Source organism: Acomys minous (assembly GCF_964271855.1).
Source record: "Acomys minous genome assembly, chromosome: 12".
In the NCBI taxonomy this organism is placed as follows: domain Eukaryota; kingdom Metazoa; phylum Chordata; class Mammalia; order Rodentia; family Muridae; genus Acomys; species Acomys minous.
In genome coordinates this window covers 45,491,938-45,507,045 of record NC_140493.1, presented here as the reverse complement: position 1 = coordinate 45,507,045, position 15,108 = coordinate 45,491,938, and the positions used below count along the sequence as shown (strand labels likewise).

The 15,108-nt window shown below is 42.6% G+C and overlaps 1 protein-coding gene across 4 annotated transcripts in view; it reads left to right on the top strand.

Moving 5' to 3' along the window:
* Positions 1-15,108, top strand: part of ADCY8 (adenylate cyclase 8) — a 210,137-nt gene that overhangs the window by 86,721 nt on the left and 108,308 nt on the right. For all 4 annotated transcript variants that reach the window (XM_084747915.1, XM_084747917.1, XM_084747916.1 and 1 more), the window contains 2 exons: positions 3,959-4,089; positions 8,518-8,629. In XM_084747915.1, the coding sequence (XP_084604041.1) occupies positions 3,959-4,089; positions 8,518-8,629 (243 nt within the window). The remainder of the gene's footprint in view (positions 1-3,958; positions 4,090-8,517; positions 8,630-15,108) is intronic.

The following is a 15,108-nucleotide window of genomic DNA, read 5'->3' as shown; positions in this document are numbered from 1 at the left end:
AGACAACACTGTTTCATCTTACAGAGTCTGACGATGTGTGTAGCCAATTTGAGGGGCAGGGCCCGGGGTGAAGGACAGAAGGTGCACTCTTTAAGTAGACTGCATGCTTTTCATTTACAAACTAATTAAATGTTTTACTTCAGGGAACTGGGCTTTGAGAGAATATTTTTTTCAGAAACTAATATCTCAGGTAAGGTTAAAAAAAAAAAAGGCTCTAAAAGTGGCCGAAGCCTCCAACAAACCAGATACTGCCCTATCTTTACCGGGTGACTATGGGAAGTTATTTTACCCTCTCTTGTTTGTAAAATAAGTATTCCCTCTATCCAGTGATGGTGAGTTGTACCTGAGATTGTGTGCGGTGGCCCCTATTAACTCAGTGTCTGGCCCACCATGGCTGCTGTTAGAGCTGCCCTAGCATGCCATGCAGAGATCCTCTCAAGTTCTATCTATAAAACCTCCCTTCTGAAGGGTTCAGCTTTTCCCCACGTTTCTCCTATCTCTGGATCTATGAGGGCATATGGCATGTTCTTAGTAATTATTGCTTGAGTAAATGATTAAGTTACTACCATAATTAGTGAAAATGTTTGAAATACCACCCATTTCTCAGGAACCCTACTTGGACATCTCCCCTACAGCTGCTTGGTGCACTCAAGCTTTTAGTCCCTGGATCCTCATAGCATCACTCAGCCTGTCACAGCAAGTCTTGGCTGCTGCCTTCACCAGGAGAATTTTCATATGTGTATGAATGACTTTCTGTGTTTATACCACCTCACACGTGTGCCTGGTGCCCAAAGAGGCCAGGCCAAGCCATTGGAGCCCCTAAACTGGAGGTACAGATTACTATGAGCCACGTGGGTGCTGAGAATCAAACCCCAGTCCTCTGAAAGAGCATCCAGGGTCCTGACCTGCTGAACCCTCTCTATAACCCTAAGAGTTAAAAGAGCCTTGTGGAGCTCAAGAGATGGCTCAGCAATTAAGAATATTTATTTGCTGGCCTAGCAGAGAGCCTAGGTTTGGTTCCCAGGGCCTACATGGTGGCCCAACTGCCTTGTAACTTGCCTTCCAGAGGATCCAATGCACTACTCTAGTCTCCATGAGCAGCAGACACACATGGTGCATATACATACATGCAAGCATTCACACATACACATAAAATGAAAATAAGTTAATATTTTTAAAGAATCTTGTGGTGTGGGTGAAAGAGGGCAAGAACATATTTTGTAGAGAGTGTAACTGGTAAAAAAAAAATCACATTATTTAGGGTCACGTGATTTGTTTTGAGTCCTCTGCTATTGACATCTAAGGTGATGCCTTTACTTATACCATGGCTTTGATGTTTTTGACAAACGTCAGCTACGGTGAAGCTACATAAAGTTTAAGGTATCATCCAGTGCCTACCAGTGCTTGATTTAGAGTAGCCTAGCATCGGTTTGACTAGCCTGGATATCCCAGACACCTTCAGACCTATAAATACTGTACCCACCAAATACTAGCCTTAGAATCCAACTCAGTGGGTCTGTAAGGGGGCAGAGCCCACGACTTACAAAGCTGCCAGCTATTGCACCAGATGGTCAGAGGATAGAATTCATGAAAGAGTCTCGCAAACACAGATCTGGATTTCCTGGAGGAGGAGCTTCCTAAGAGTGCCTCTTCTCATGTCTCGCGACCCAGACAGTCTATGCAAGCAGCAGCATCACCTTACCATGTTTGGTGCCACTCTCCTCCTCATGCAAGCCCATCTCTTTGTCACTTCAGTTCTTAGGCCTCACCCCTAGTGCAACTACTGGTGGAAGGGTAAGTCACAAGTACTCTTGCCAGCTGACCACAGTGTGTGTGTGTGTGTGTGTGTGTGTGTGTGTGTGTGTGTGCGCATACACTGTGTGCTTTATCTCAATTACCCCTTCTTTCCCAGGCTGTGCCGTGTGGGTAAATGGCATTATAATTAAATGCCATCCACCATTCTGAGCACCAGTGGTCCTCAAGACCATGATTAGCACCTATTCCTATTCAGGATCAATTATATGAACAGGGCCATAAGCACCTGGGAAGTTGACAAATAGCATTAGTGAACATAAGAAAGACACATGGAGGGGCATTTGCAAAAAAAAAAAAATTTACACCTCTCAGAATCATTACAGGACAGTTTTCAAGAGGGGAGAAGCGCTTTCATACAGCACTCAGTGGGCACTTCATTAATAAAGCCCTTTGTATGAGGGGCAGGATTAAGTAGAGTGGAGCGAAGTGGGAGGGAATAATGCCAGGTCCTTGAAAATTCCACTTCAGTAATTCTCACAGCAACCCCACAAAGTAGGCGGTAATATTATTTTTTTTTCTGGACAAATTAGGGATCCAAGGCACATATGGCATCACTTAAGTGACAGGGTGCAATACCTTCTTAACACTCAGAATGTGAAGATGTCCCCATGCCATAAAAACCCCAGCAGGGAGTAGAAGGAGGACCATTGCGTTCTGGATGCTCAGCTCAAGTCGTTAGTACATTCGATGAGGGCTTTCTGTAGTGATATTTAGACTCATGTAACACATAAGAGAACAAATGACAATGCTTTAGAGCCATATAGCAGCACTCAAAATAGTGATTTGAATGCATTTGTCTCCATCCCTGTATCAGAATCCAGACTCTTGTATTGGTTTCAGCTCACAAGGATGTTCAAGGATTTACTTTGTGTTGCTAGTTAACTGGGGCTCCCTTTTCTCTACAAAGTAATCACTATTACCATGACTTGTATCATTATCAGATGCCATGTCTCCATTTACAAACTGCATGCATCTTCTTTTTTCATTTTGATGAAGAGTTGGTGCCTCTGTGGTAGCCTGCACTGGGCCTGCACAATCCTGAGCCTGTCAGTGGTTAACCACAGAGTTTTTGACTACTGGTGGATTTCAAAAGAAGAGAAGTCATGTTCTGTTTCTGTACCCAAGGATGACCCCACTAAGTCTCAATGGACTGTCCAAACACATGGCCCTAAATAAAGGCAGTGGGTCATAAAACAGAACTAAACACATGAATATGAGAAAGAATAGAGATTGATTAAGGGTGAAGGGAGGTCAAAGAAGAATCAGATGAGAGTAACCAGAGCACTGTACAGATGTGTAAAATTGTCAAGAAACACATTTAATGAAAAATATTTTCTAAAGAGAGCTGGAGCCTCATAAGCTGGTTTCCCTACTACACTCCCTTGGTTCCAGACCTGAAGCAGCTCTTCCTTTTAGCCAGGCTCAGAGTCCACCCATCTCCGTGAGACCCGCTTTCCCTCCGCCAGCCCTATGAATTCTTTTTCCAGCCCAACTTCCCATCACCAGCATTTCAGGAGTTTCCTCCAGTGACCCCTTCACCTCTTCCACTGGTCCCACAAACAATACATTCCCCCAGATCAGTCAGAGGAGTATTTTCACTTGTGAGTAGGCTTCTGGTTAGTACCGCTGTGTTCCTTCTAGTTATTGTAAGAATTAGATACCAGCATCTTGTGCTGTAAGATCAGTGTATATGTGTCTCTTCATTGTCTGTTACAACCACCTCCCTTTGTTTACCACCATTTACTCACATCCTTCCTCAACCTGGAAAGCATGGGCATTAACTATATACTCTTTCTAGAAGAAACAGCTCATTACAAACACTCAGGTCCCACATCATTCTAAGGAAAGGCCATTCATCAACCATCACCATCTCATTCCTTTATGACCCTCTGCTCTTCCATGTGACCCGTCACATCTTAGTCATGTGTACCTGTGTCTTTGGGTGTGAAATACGTGGTGTCCCTTTTCCTCAGTAGACTGTAAACACCACTTCAGTAGGCACCACACAGACACTCACATGCTCATGGAATAGTAATACAAAACTAGCAACTCCTCCAGCAGTGCTGGGCTCCTGCACTTCTATTCCCAGCCCGTGTGGGTCTCCTGGGTCAGCCTAACAAGCTGTCCTCCTTGCTTCTCCTAGGAGCGGCTCGTGCTGTCTGTGCTCCCCAGGTTTGTCGTCCTGGAAATGATCAACGACATGACCAACGTGGAGGATGAACACCTGCAGCATCAGTTCCACCGCATCTACATCCACCGCTATGAGAATGTCAGGTGAGAAACAGGACACCCTGCCCTGGTCCCCATAGGATCAGTGGTCCCTGTGCGCCTGCCCCTCTCATCAGACTGCTTGGAGTGCCGGGTACGACATAGTCCTTCATTTAGCTGATGGGCCTATTAAGGAGTCATAATTCATCCTGCGGCATCGACACGTCCAGGTTGGGGCTGGAGAAAAATGTCAGAAATGTTTATTACTTCTGCCCACTGATTTATTTCAAGGATCCTTTAATATTAGTGTGCTGCATTTTAAGTCCAAAAGCCTTTAGAAGATGATAAAAATATTCATCCCAAAATACCACCTGGGGGCATCAGTTATAACCGCTTACATCTCCTCCCTATAGTACTCACAGCATTTTGAAATCAGCACAAAGAAAGATGTAGCTTCCTTCCATTTTAAACACATTTTTGTAAGCATTCGTATATACATACATTTGTACATTCACCCACCCGGTCATCTGTTCAGTCTTCCAACGGCTCATCCATTCATTCATTTGTCACCAATCTACCCATCCATCTGTCCAGATAGCCATCCACCCGTCTATCAGTCCATCTGTTTGTTATAATGCTGAGCACTGTAGTGTGTGTGTGACAGACACTGAAATCCAGAGAGTTGCCGCCATAGTAATGAAGGCCTTAATTTAGATCTTAATTTTGACTTTTTCCTTGTATGTGGCCTTGAATAATTCATTTATTTCAATTTCAGTGCCTATCTGTGAAATTGATGGTTGAAACAGCTGCCTTGCAGAGTTTTCTGCATATTACGAGAATGAAGATAGATATACACAACATAGCTTTTAAAACCTAGTTGAGTATCAGGCATATTGTAGATTATTTCAGGCATATTTCCTAGTTGCAAACAATCAGGGTTGGGTGGCTTTAACGTGCACTGGGAGGCTACACTGAAGCTCACTGCTGCACGACTGGGGAAGGGTAGAAAAGCTAAGGGGGAAGTGGGCTGAAATGAAGAACAGCCACAGAGCCAGACAAATAGCTCAAAATCACATCAGAACACTAGCCACCTGGGGTGCCACTGCAGGGGTCTCTGATTAGACCACTTGTTATGGGAAAACCCACTGTTCTGATACAGGGCCCACAATTCCTCAGCAGATCTGGGGTGCTGCTGCCTCTGCTTCATTCAGCTTTCTGTTCCTCAAGCCCCCCCTTTTTTTTTCATTTCAAGTTAAAGCCTGAGGTGAATGTATAGGTCTGACTAAGCGTAGTCATTTTCTAGAAAAGCCAGGAAAGCTAGCATCTGATATTTTCAGCTTACACAGTAAATTTGTATTTCCCTCCTACCAAATCTCATAAGGCTAGATTGCCCAGCGTTGGATAAAAAATTCATGTATTGATGAGCTCCTAAAATCACACACACACACACACACACACACACACACACACACACACACACACACACACACTTTCTTTTCAGCTTTGATGGCAAGTAGTAGCAACTCCTAGTAGCACCCATGTGTATTTTGCACCCAGCGCTGAGGACACACATTTCAGTGCAGTGTCCTGAAGTGAGCAAGCCTCTGAGTCAGGCCTTCAGCAGCCAGTGATAAGAGCAACCCTGACTCGAATGGTGGAGTTTGCAGAGCAGACCTTTGGGAAAAGCAACCTCCCACGAGAGGCACCCACACAGAACTTTGGCTCTGAAAAAAACATATGGGCCCATCAATATTGCCTCTGGATCATAGTATATAGTACTCAACAAACACACTGGAGAGCTTTATTATTAAGTGTGCAAAGGACGATAATAGGTGATTTATTTCTTAGAGGTGGGTCAGAAGCAAGGAAGTAGAGGATGGGGTGGGGTGTAGAGAAGCTTGTGTGGGACAGATGGTCCTTTTGGTCCTAGCTGAGATGAAGGTCAGGTCAGCCAGATTTACAAAGCAGAGACATGAACTCTTGACAAAGGATATGCTCTAGCTAAGGATGAGCTTTGAGATGTACAGATGATACCTGGTTTTCCACTGTATTTCCCTGGTGGCAAAGTAGCTTGACAGTCAAGGGAGGCCCAGACAGAGCAGAAATTAAATGGCTTTTTGGAAAATCAAAAGCAAATAAGTAAATTTTTATGGATAAATGTGTTTATGTATATATGCATATGTATATGTATATGTGTATATCTTTGTTTTTTGCAAAGATCTGCTTGGCAAACCCCAGCATCCAAGTCAGGGCTGCTGCTATTTCTGCTAAAGGCCTGAGTCAGAGTTATGCTTTCTGTAGGACAGTGCACCAAAATGAGAGACACAGAATATACACAGGTGTTGTTATGAATATACATATATGTGTGTGTATATATATATATGTATATACATATACATAATATGAAAGTGCTTATCACCATGAAGAGAGAAATGAAAAACCACCTTTAGAGGGATAAAATAAGCCTGCACATGAACAGCATTCGACTCTGGCTCCTGAGTACACGCAACATGCTTGGCTTCCATACTCTGTTAATCATTTTCGCTCATTTATTTAACACATCTTCTGATAGGGTCTCTTTTCCAGGAATTCACACCATGTTAAGAGAACATGTGGCCTCCTGTCCTGCCGTGCCCCAGAGTAATAGAAGCAGTTTCTAAGAAAGAATTCTGTAAGCATTGCAACCCCTAGGACTTGCTCCTCTCCAAGAGGCAGCAGCAAGATGCCCGAAGCCATAGGCTCCTGGTGCTGGCAGGATAAAGTTTCACCAGTGGCAGAGGACTTGTCCTGCCTGCCTGTTAGGAGGCCACTGAATGCTAAAATAAGAGCAGAGAGGAGGAAAGCAGAGGAGGATCTTTCTTAGCCAGTGTCTGAGAACAAAGCTAGACCGGCTGCTACGCCCCCTCCCCAACCCCCAAAGCCACCTGCAGTGGTATTAGGAGCATTTTTGAAATTATTTCTAATCCTGTCGCCCTCTTCGTAGCAACCTGCCTCATTTCTTCTCCCTTCTCTACTGTTGTTTTCATTTTCCATGTTTCTTTGGTGACTATTGCCTAAGACTTAGCTCCTCCACATTTCTAAGTCTCATCATGTGTTATGTGATCATTTCCTCCTACTGGTAAAGGGTGGGGTTATACCTATTGGAAGATTCTAAGTTTTTGTTTAGAGTTAAGAAAGCTTTTGACCTTGAGTCCAGCACCTAGATGAAACAGAAGGACAAAAGGAATGAGAGCAAAGCCCTGGGGACTGCTTCTGTCCTTCACCAACCCTTTATTGCACCACGTCGGAATCAGGAGCCTCTGCATCATAGTGTGCACAGGACTCACCCAAGGCCCTCGCTGAAGCACATATGTTACTGTACATCCACAAAGGGCCAGAGGCTCTCCATTTAGAACAATCCATATTCTTCAAAAGGTGGACCTAATTTTGAGTAGCTCTGCTGACTGGACTCAGAAAACATGTAATGAAGTCGGCTACCTTCTTGGCAGGTAGAACACAGAGGTGATATTTATCTTGCTTCATAACTAATAGATGGAACCCACTGAGCCACTTGTCAATATGCTTGTTGTTAAGTGTCGTTGGGTGGGTCGAGCACAGAATTGGTGAGACACTAGAGGTGGGAGTGACAGGCAACATCATCTGGGGACGTTGCGTACATATGAGGGAGGTCATGACGAGCATGTAGGATTTTAATAGAGAGGACCAAGCAGTGCTGGGGAGCAGCACGGAATGTGCAAAGAGATGGAGGATAAACCATACCTTGACACCTCCCAGAGGGTGAGTCCTGAAATGGCATGGCAAGATGAGTGGGGCACTGCCGTCTGATGACAGTACCAGCTCTGTTACATGCCACCAGCATGGAGACCACAGCGCTAGCCCCACTGGTTAGCTGGGCAGAATGACACAGACAGTGGTCATGCAGGGCCTGGCTTGTAGAAGGCTTTGCAGGACACTCTCTCTGTTCCATGTCCAAAGCCATATGCATAAAGTAACATGAGCGTTTATCTAATCCTTCTGCCAAGGTCTCTCAGCATTGCCACCTTGGCTGGTCATTTTGGGGGAACCCTACTTCTAGTTGTCTGGCAGGGAGGATAGATCACATGCAAAGAGGGTTCAAGGGTTGGAGAGGATCTGTGTTCTCTCCCCACCCAGGATCAGTACCGTTCTGTGTTAGTGACACCTGTGTCACTGTACATTATGAAAACAGATGAATCACAAATGGGTCTCCTTGAAATGACCTTCTTGAGAGTGGTTTACAACACAGAATCAGAACCATGCATTTCAGCTCTCCTTTTGTCCTTCCTGATTTCTAAGTTGACCCTTTGTTGACATAGTTGTTAAACACACAAGCATTCCTCTTAGCATCCACGGCAGAGAGCTAAAATCTCAGAGTAAAGACACGGTTGATTTATTTGAATGGAGTTTGTGTTTCTCCCAGAACAGATGAAAATATTAATCCACCTTTCCCCCACCCTTTCTTTCCCCATCGTTCAGTATTCTTTTTGCAGATGTCAAAGGATTTACCAACCTCTCTACGACCTTGTCTGCTCAGGAGCTGGTCAGGATGCTCAACGAGCTCTTTGCCAGATTTGACCGGCTGGCCCATGTGAGTTGCATTCAATTCCATCCTAGTCCTTGCGGAAGTGAGGGCCTGCATGTGAAATCAGGGAGGAAAGGATTCAGCTTTCATCGCCAATGCCAATGCGATTCTGTGTTCTGTCCCCGGGCAGAGACCCCTGACCCTCTCACACTCTGGAAGCCAATGTGGCTTATTTATCAGTCTCAGGTGGGGGATTTCTGAGATTGATTTTCCCATGAAAGACAGCTGGTTGAGTGATAATCAATCTGTTCCTTTCAGTCTGCCTGCTACTCTTCCTTCACCAGGCCAGGTGCCATCCAGCTGCAGGCTCAGAGCTGGTACACAGAGCTCTGTCCTTCCTAGCCAGCTCCAGCCATCTGCAGCGAATTAGCCCATTCTCAAGAACCGGCGAAGTGCTGGGCCATCCTACCACCAGTTTGTTTGACCTAACTTGAGAGCTGTGTTTTAGCCAACAGGACAATACCTTTATTTTTTTCAGCTGCCTTAATCATAGCTAAGCTAGAAAATAGAGGAGATGAGTTGGGCATCTACTGTCAAAACACAGGCTCATATTCCTGGATCCACTCAAATAAATGAGAGAGGAATAGTATTGTCACATTTCACATAAGAGTGGGAATTAGGTTCAAGTAGGAGGAACTCAAGTCTCTGCTTTGTAAAGTATACATAGCAGTACTGGTTTCTGAGGCTATCGTAAGGATCAAATAACACATGTCAAGTAGAAATTCACTTCTTCAATTCCAAATTTAAGGCTGTCACGTTCCAAGGGAGATCCTGTCACAGCTGCATCTGAGCAGCCATTAGGTGCAGTCATGCCCCTACATGTTGGGAACATGAAAAAGATGAATGCCCACCTCCTTTCGTAAAAATAAATCTAGATGGGAATTCAGGGGTTGGTAGTCAATGCACAGAATGTGTTATCTTACTCTTGTCAACCACAAGACTACCCTGTGGTCTTGGAACCACAGAGGCAGAATGTAACCTTTCTATCCGAGAGTATTTCCCGGAGAAAGTGATGCCAAAGACGATTCTTCAAGTGAAATAAGCAAATATGATTGATGCAATACTGTTCAGCAGTGAAGACATTGATACCCTCAGCGGTAATGAAGTTCAAATACAGCAGGCCAAGGGAAAGATGGTAGATACAAGAGGCGGAGATTCTGTGACTTACAAGACATCCTATAAAGGACAAAAATAGCAGAGACAGAAAAACAGATGTGCAGATACAAGGAATGCTGGGACAGGAGTACATAGGTTGCTAGCAAAGGAGCCTGCACAGTAGGGGAAATAGGGGAGTGACATGGCTGCTCTGTATCTTGTTCGTGCTGGTTGCGTGACTGCACACATTTGCCAAAAAGGAAAGTCCTGTGCATAATTGAGAGGCCAATTAGCAAAGTGCGGAAACTGTGAAAGGGTGTGCTGTGCAGGGAGAAGAACAGGAGCAGGGGTGTGTCTCCAGATACACAGAGAAAGCAGAAGCAACGGCGGCAAGGAAACGTGCAGGGTGGGAGGTAGGAGAAGTGAGCTAAGAGGTAGACAGCTCTCTACCCAGGAACCTAACCTCTTACCTGATGCTACTGGGAAATAGAAAATTGGCAGGAACTGAAGCCTCCTCTTAGGGAGATGATTGAATTTACCTAGTACCAAGCATTTAGAGGGAAGTAAACATAAGATGTTTCCTTTAATCACCGAAGCCATGGTAGTTGGTGTACCTTACACACTCTTACTCTCTTAATATGGCTACAAGTATTTTTTCCCTCAAAGACAAAATAAGAAAGATAGTCTCCAGTAGGAATGAAATACGTAATCAAAGTCATTTTCTTAAGTCAGAGAAATCACCCCACATGTACACAACACACACACACACACACACACACACACACACACACACACACACACACACACTGGACCAAAGAAAAGCTACAGATTTTAATTTAATCCAGTTTACTCAACCGTTTATCATTTGTTATATCTGAGTACAATACAAAACCAGGGAAAGGAAAAAGCAAATGCCTTGCCCCCAAGTCTGACAAGGGAAAAATGTGACTCTATAACATTGCAGCAGGATGTTTCACTGGTGGACAAAGGAACAAATACCAAGATTTGGAATTGCTAGTGACCTGGCAGCATCCAGAGATGAGGGCTCCAGGTGAGGTGAGTGCTGTTAGCATAAGGCACTAAAACAACAAGTATGAAGGACTCTGCTTGCTCCAGGGCATCTGAGAGGTTCAAGGCTGATCAAGCATAAAGGGCATGGGAGAGACCAGGCACAAGTCAACTTCAAGAACAAAGAAGAAACAGGTATTGAAGGGGAAAGTACATCATTTTAAAAAGTGTTTCATAGCCTCAATTTCTCACCCTAAGGACTTTATATGCAGTGGGGGAGAGAAAGCAAAGAGGAATCTATAGCTGGCCAATTACCAAAGGGTATAAGGAAGCCACAGACTATTATCTAAGGAATGCATTTGATTAAAAGATTGTAAGGAACAAAATGGGGCTGGGGAAGTGGCTCAGTCGATAAAGTACTCACCATATAAGCATGAGGATCTGAGTTTGGTTTCCAGCACTCACCTTAAAACTCTAGGCACAGCAGTATGCACTTACAATCCAAGCACAGAGGAAACAGACAGGAGGCTCTTTGGTGTTTGCTTGCCATCCTCCCTAACTGAGTCAGTAAATTTCAGGCTCAGTGAGAGACTGTTTCAATAGATACATGAGCAAATAAGAAAGACAGTCGAGATTGACCTCTGACCTCCACATGCATGTACACACTTAAACATCAACACACACACACACACACACACACACACACACACACACACACACACGAGTTTCATGGGGTGAACTCATAGGTTTTGGTAAGACTATTAAACATTCATAAACCACGAGTGCTGAGTGCTTTCCCTGGTGGGAGATTTTTTTCCCTCGGATTACGTCATGATGTTCTCACAACTAACCTAAAAAGCAGATCTTGTTGTTCTTACCTTATATAAAGAGTGATCAAGGGTCAAAGAAATAAACTATTCAGAATGATTCATAGGTGACTATTTATGACTCAAACCCAGACCTGCCGATGCTCTTAACTACTAACCTCAGGCAATTTAAGGAGGAGAAGACAAGACACTTGAGCATCTCTGTTCATGCTGGATGCCTTGAAGGGCAAGGTGCAGATACAGGCTTTTTTTTTTTAATGTTCTTTGGTAGGTCATCTCTCTTGAGTCTCCATTCCCTTTCAAAATCAAAATAAAGCATAAGTTAAATAATACATGTGGTGTCTCAGTTGAGGTCCATGAAAAAACAAATGCTCACATTCCCGGTCTGTTACTTCCAGTCAGCCATCTTTCCCTTTCCCACACCTCAGCCCCAAGGGCCTCAGGACCTTGCCTGAAGAGTTTGACAAACTCAGACAGTGAAAATGATTCCACTTGCTTTGAAATGAGGAAACTACCCTTTGACACTTTCCATCCTCCACCCTGGGCAAGTCCATAGCCTGCTAAGTTGATGTTATAGAAAGGGGATCTGCTTGCCTTTCCTCTATGTCTTCTGGAGTTTTAAAAGACTCAAGTTGCCTGCTGTTGACATTTTCCTATAGATTTGAATCACAGAGACATCAGAGAGAGCCCACTTCACATGATATTTTACACTTCCCATTTGTTTCAATGCATTATTGAAACAGCAGATTCCTTTCAAGTCGTCCATCTAGTGTGAATAGTATAGTAGTACCCTTCGGGCTCAGGCCTTTGGACTTGGTGTGTTTGTACCGTTGACGTTGCACTTGACTAAACTTGGTAATTCTAGTATCTGGTCTTTTAAAATAACAAACCCTTTACCTAACTCTTCAACAGAATAAAAATATACATGAGTATACACACACCACTATGAGGAAAGGATGTTATATTGTAATACCAATGATGTTTTTAGGATCTTAAACCTTTCTCTTAAACTTTGGTCACATCAGGAGGCAACATCAGTTTTTTTTTTTTAACAATAAGGGACAACACTGTGAAAAGCTGACCCATCAGTTTCTAATGAGATGGTATCTCTGTGCTTTTGTTCCATAATATTATGTGTGTGTAAGGAGGGGGAATCAAATTTTAAACCTCCAAACATGGTGTGATAAATTCATAACTGAATGTCATGAAACCCAGAACACATGTGGCCTAGGCAACTGCCCTCTAAGGATGTTGGGAGACTGGGCTCCCAAGGCACTAGATATGTGATGGAAAATTTTTGCTAGAACAATATATTCACATATCAGTTCTCTGATTCCAAAGAGATAAAATCAGACAAATGCTGTAAGTTTGCCATGATTGTTATGTCTCTTCTTAAAGTACATTAGTTTTGAGAATTTGTTTATTTTGTACTGTTCTTTTTCTATAACTAAACCAATGCTTCTTTTTGGTAGACCTGAAGCATCAAATACATAACACAGTATATACTTCTAGAATTTTAGCTCCTTCCCAAAAATGTGTAGCTATCTTCCGTATGTATTCCCCAATTTTCATCTACTATCTACATATGTAATTTAATCAACTGTTTTCAATATTTTTATGATATTAAACACATCAAGATGGGAAGAAAAAGATTATAATATGAATGACTTTAAATGGAAGATGGTCCTTATCTTACTTTACTTTTTAAATATCTTTTTTCAAAGCAGCCTGCCTTCTCTAGCATGAGCTTTCAAAGCAGTTTTTGTTAGAATTTGCTTGGAACATTCTATTAAGTCATCTGAGAGCTCATCAAACATGATAAAAATATGTCTTAAAACTAACAGAACTTGGCAGATAAGGAGCCAGTCCTTGCTTTTATTGTATATACATTTACATATTTCCCTGTACACACATGTGTATGGTATATATAGTATATGATATATATTTTTTAATTTTGTATATAAAATATATCCTATATAATATATGTATATATACACACAAATAGATGATAGTTAACGAGGAGATAGATAGATAGACAGAAAGGCAGTAAGACAGAAAGACAGACAGACAGACAGACAAGCAGATGATATATTCCCATTTGTTTAGGGCCTATTGGTTTTCAAGAAAGCTGCCAGTTTTACCTCTTGTTTACAAGAAAAATAGACTCTGGAAGTGAACATTGTTTAGTGTCTTGCCCAAAGGGGTAGTAATTTTACACAAATTTTTTTCAAAACGTATTTGTGTCAGGAGATTTGCCATTCTGTAGTGCCCTATAGTTCTTGGAGTTTAGTGGAGAACACTCATTGAGTTCCAGAGTCAGATAGGTATGGGGTTGAATGCCCCACTTGCCTACCTTGTATTACCTTGTACTAGTGGTGTGGTCTTTGCAGATGTAAAGAAGACAGATGTAAAGAGAGAGTGGAACATACCTTAAACATGTGGTGCATACTTTATGCAAAGTATTTCATCCTTTCCCTACTTAGATTTTTTCCCCAGAACATTTCGACTTCAGGTTCATGGGATTCTCACTGACTTGGAGTTGTTGAGTAGTAGTACACCTGTCATTAGTTCATGTGTGGTCTGGGGAATTTTCTACATGTTTTATCCTGTGACTTTCCTATCTGTAGAGCAGGAGTGGGTGATGTTGGACACAGAAGGCTACTCCCACGCATCAGCTGTCATTGACACTGCTAAGAGATAGTCGGGATCCTTCGTTATGCATTAAGGACAAAGTAGATTCTTTTGACTTTGTTGTATATAGAAGACTGAAACTCACTTATCAGTCTTTCCAGGATTTTATATAAGGCAATGAGGCTACCAAGCCTGATAGTCATTCAGATAATACAGAGTCTCAGACCACAGCATGTCCTGTCCAATCTCTTTCATTCCTCACCATAGGCAACAAGGAGGCAGCCCAAGTTACATATACCATGCCCTCCCTAGGTGAGGTTTATGCCTAAAACCAACAGCCCTAACCTTCCAGCCTCAGTGTTCTGCAAATCAAAATGAGGAGTTAAAACACTGGCACCCAGTCTCCTGTACACATAAAAATGGAGCGTGTATTATATATGCATATATTATAAACTTAACATATACATATATAATAAATTAGCAGACTAAAGTCTGGGTCCCCTCCTCTCCTTATCTCCTTGTTAAATTTATGTTCCATAAATAAACATACAGAGAAAGAGGGGAAAGAGAGAGAATTAGCTATAAATAAACAATGGACATTCACTCTGTTGAAACAGAATAATGAAACCATGACATTTGGAGGAAACTAGGTGGAACTGGAGATCATTATGTCAAGCAAAACAAGCCAGTCTCACAAAACAAATGCTGTGTTTTCTCTCCCATGTGCAGAATATAGATTTTCAAACTGGGGAATTTTAGCTTATGGGCATGAGATGAGGAAAAAAGTGATAACAAATGTAGGAGAAGAATTGCAACTTTTATCATGCTTAATTTATTTAGGAATTTTCTTTAAGACTAAATCTTTCTGGTTTTAAAGTATTAAAATCCTTGATTTTTTAAAATAATGGGGTGAATAGACAATAT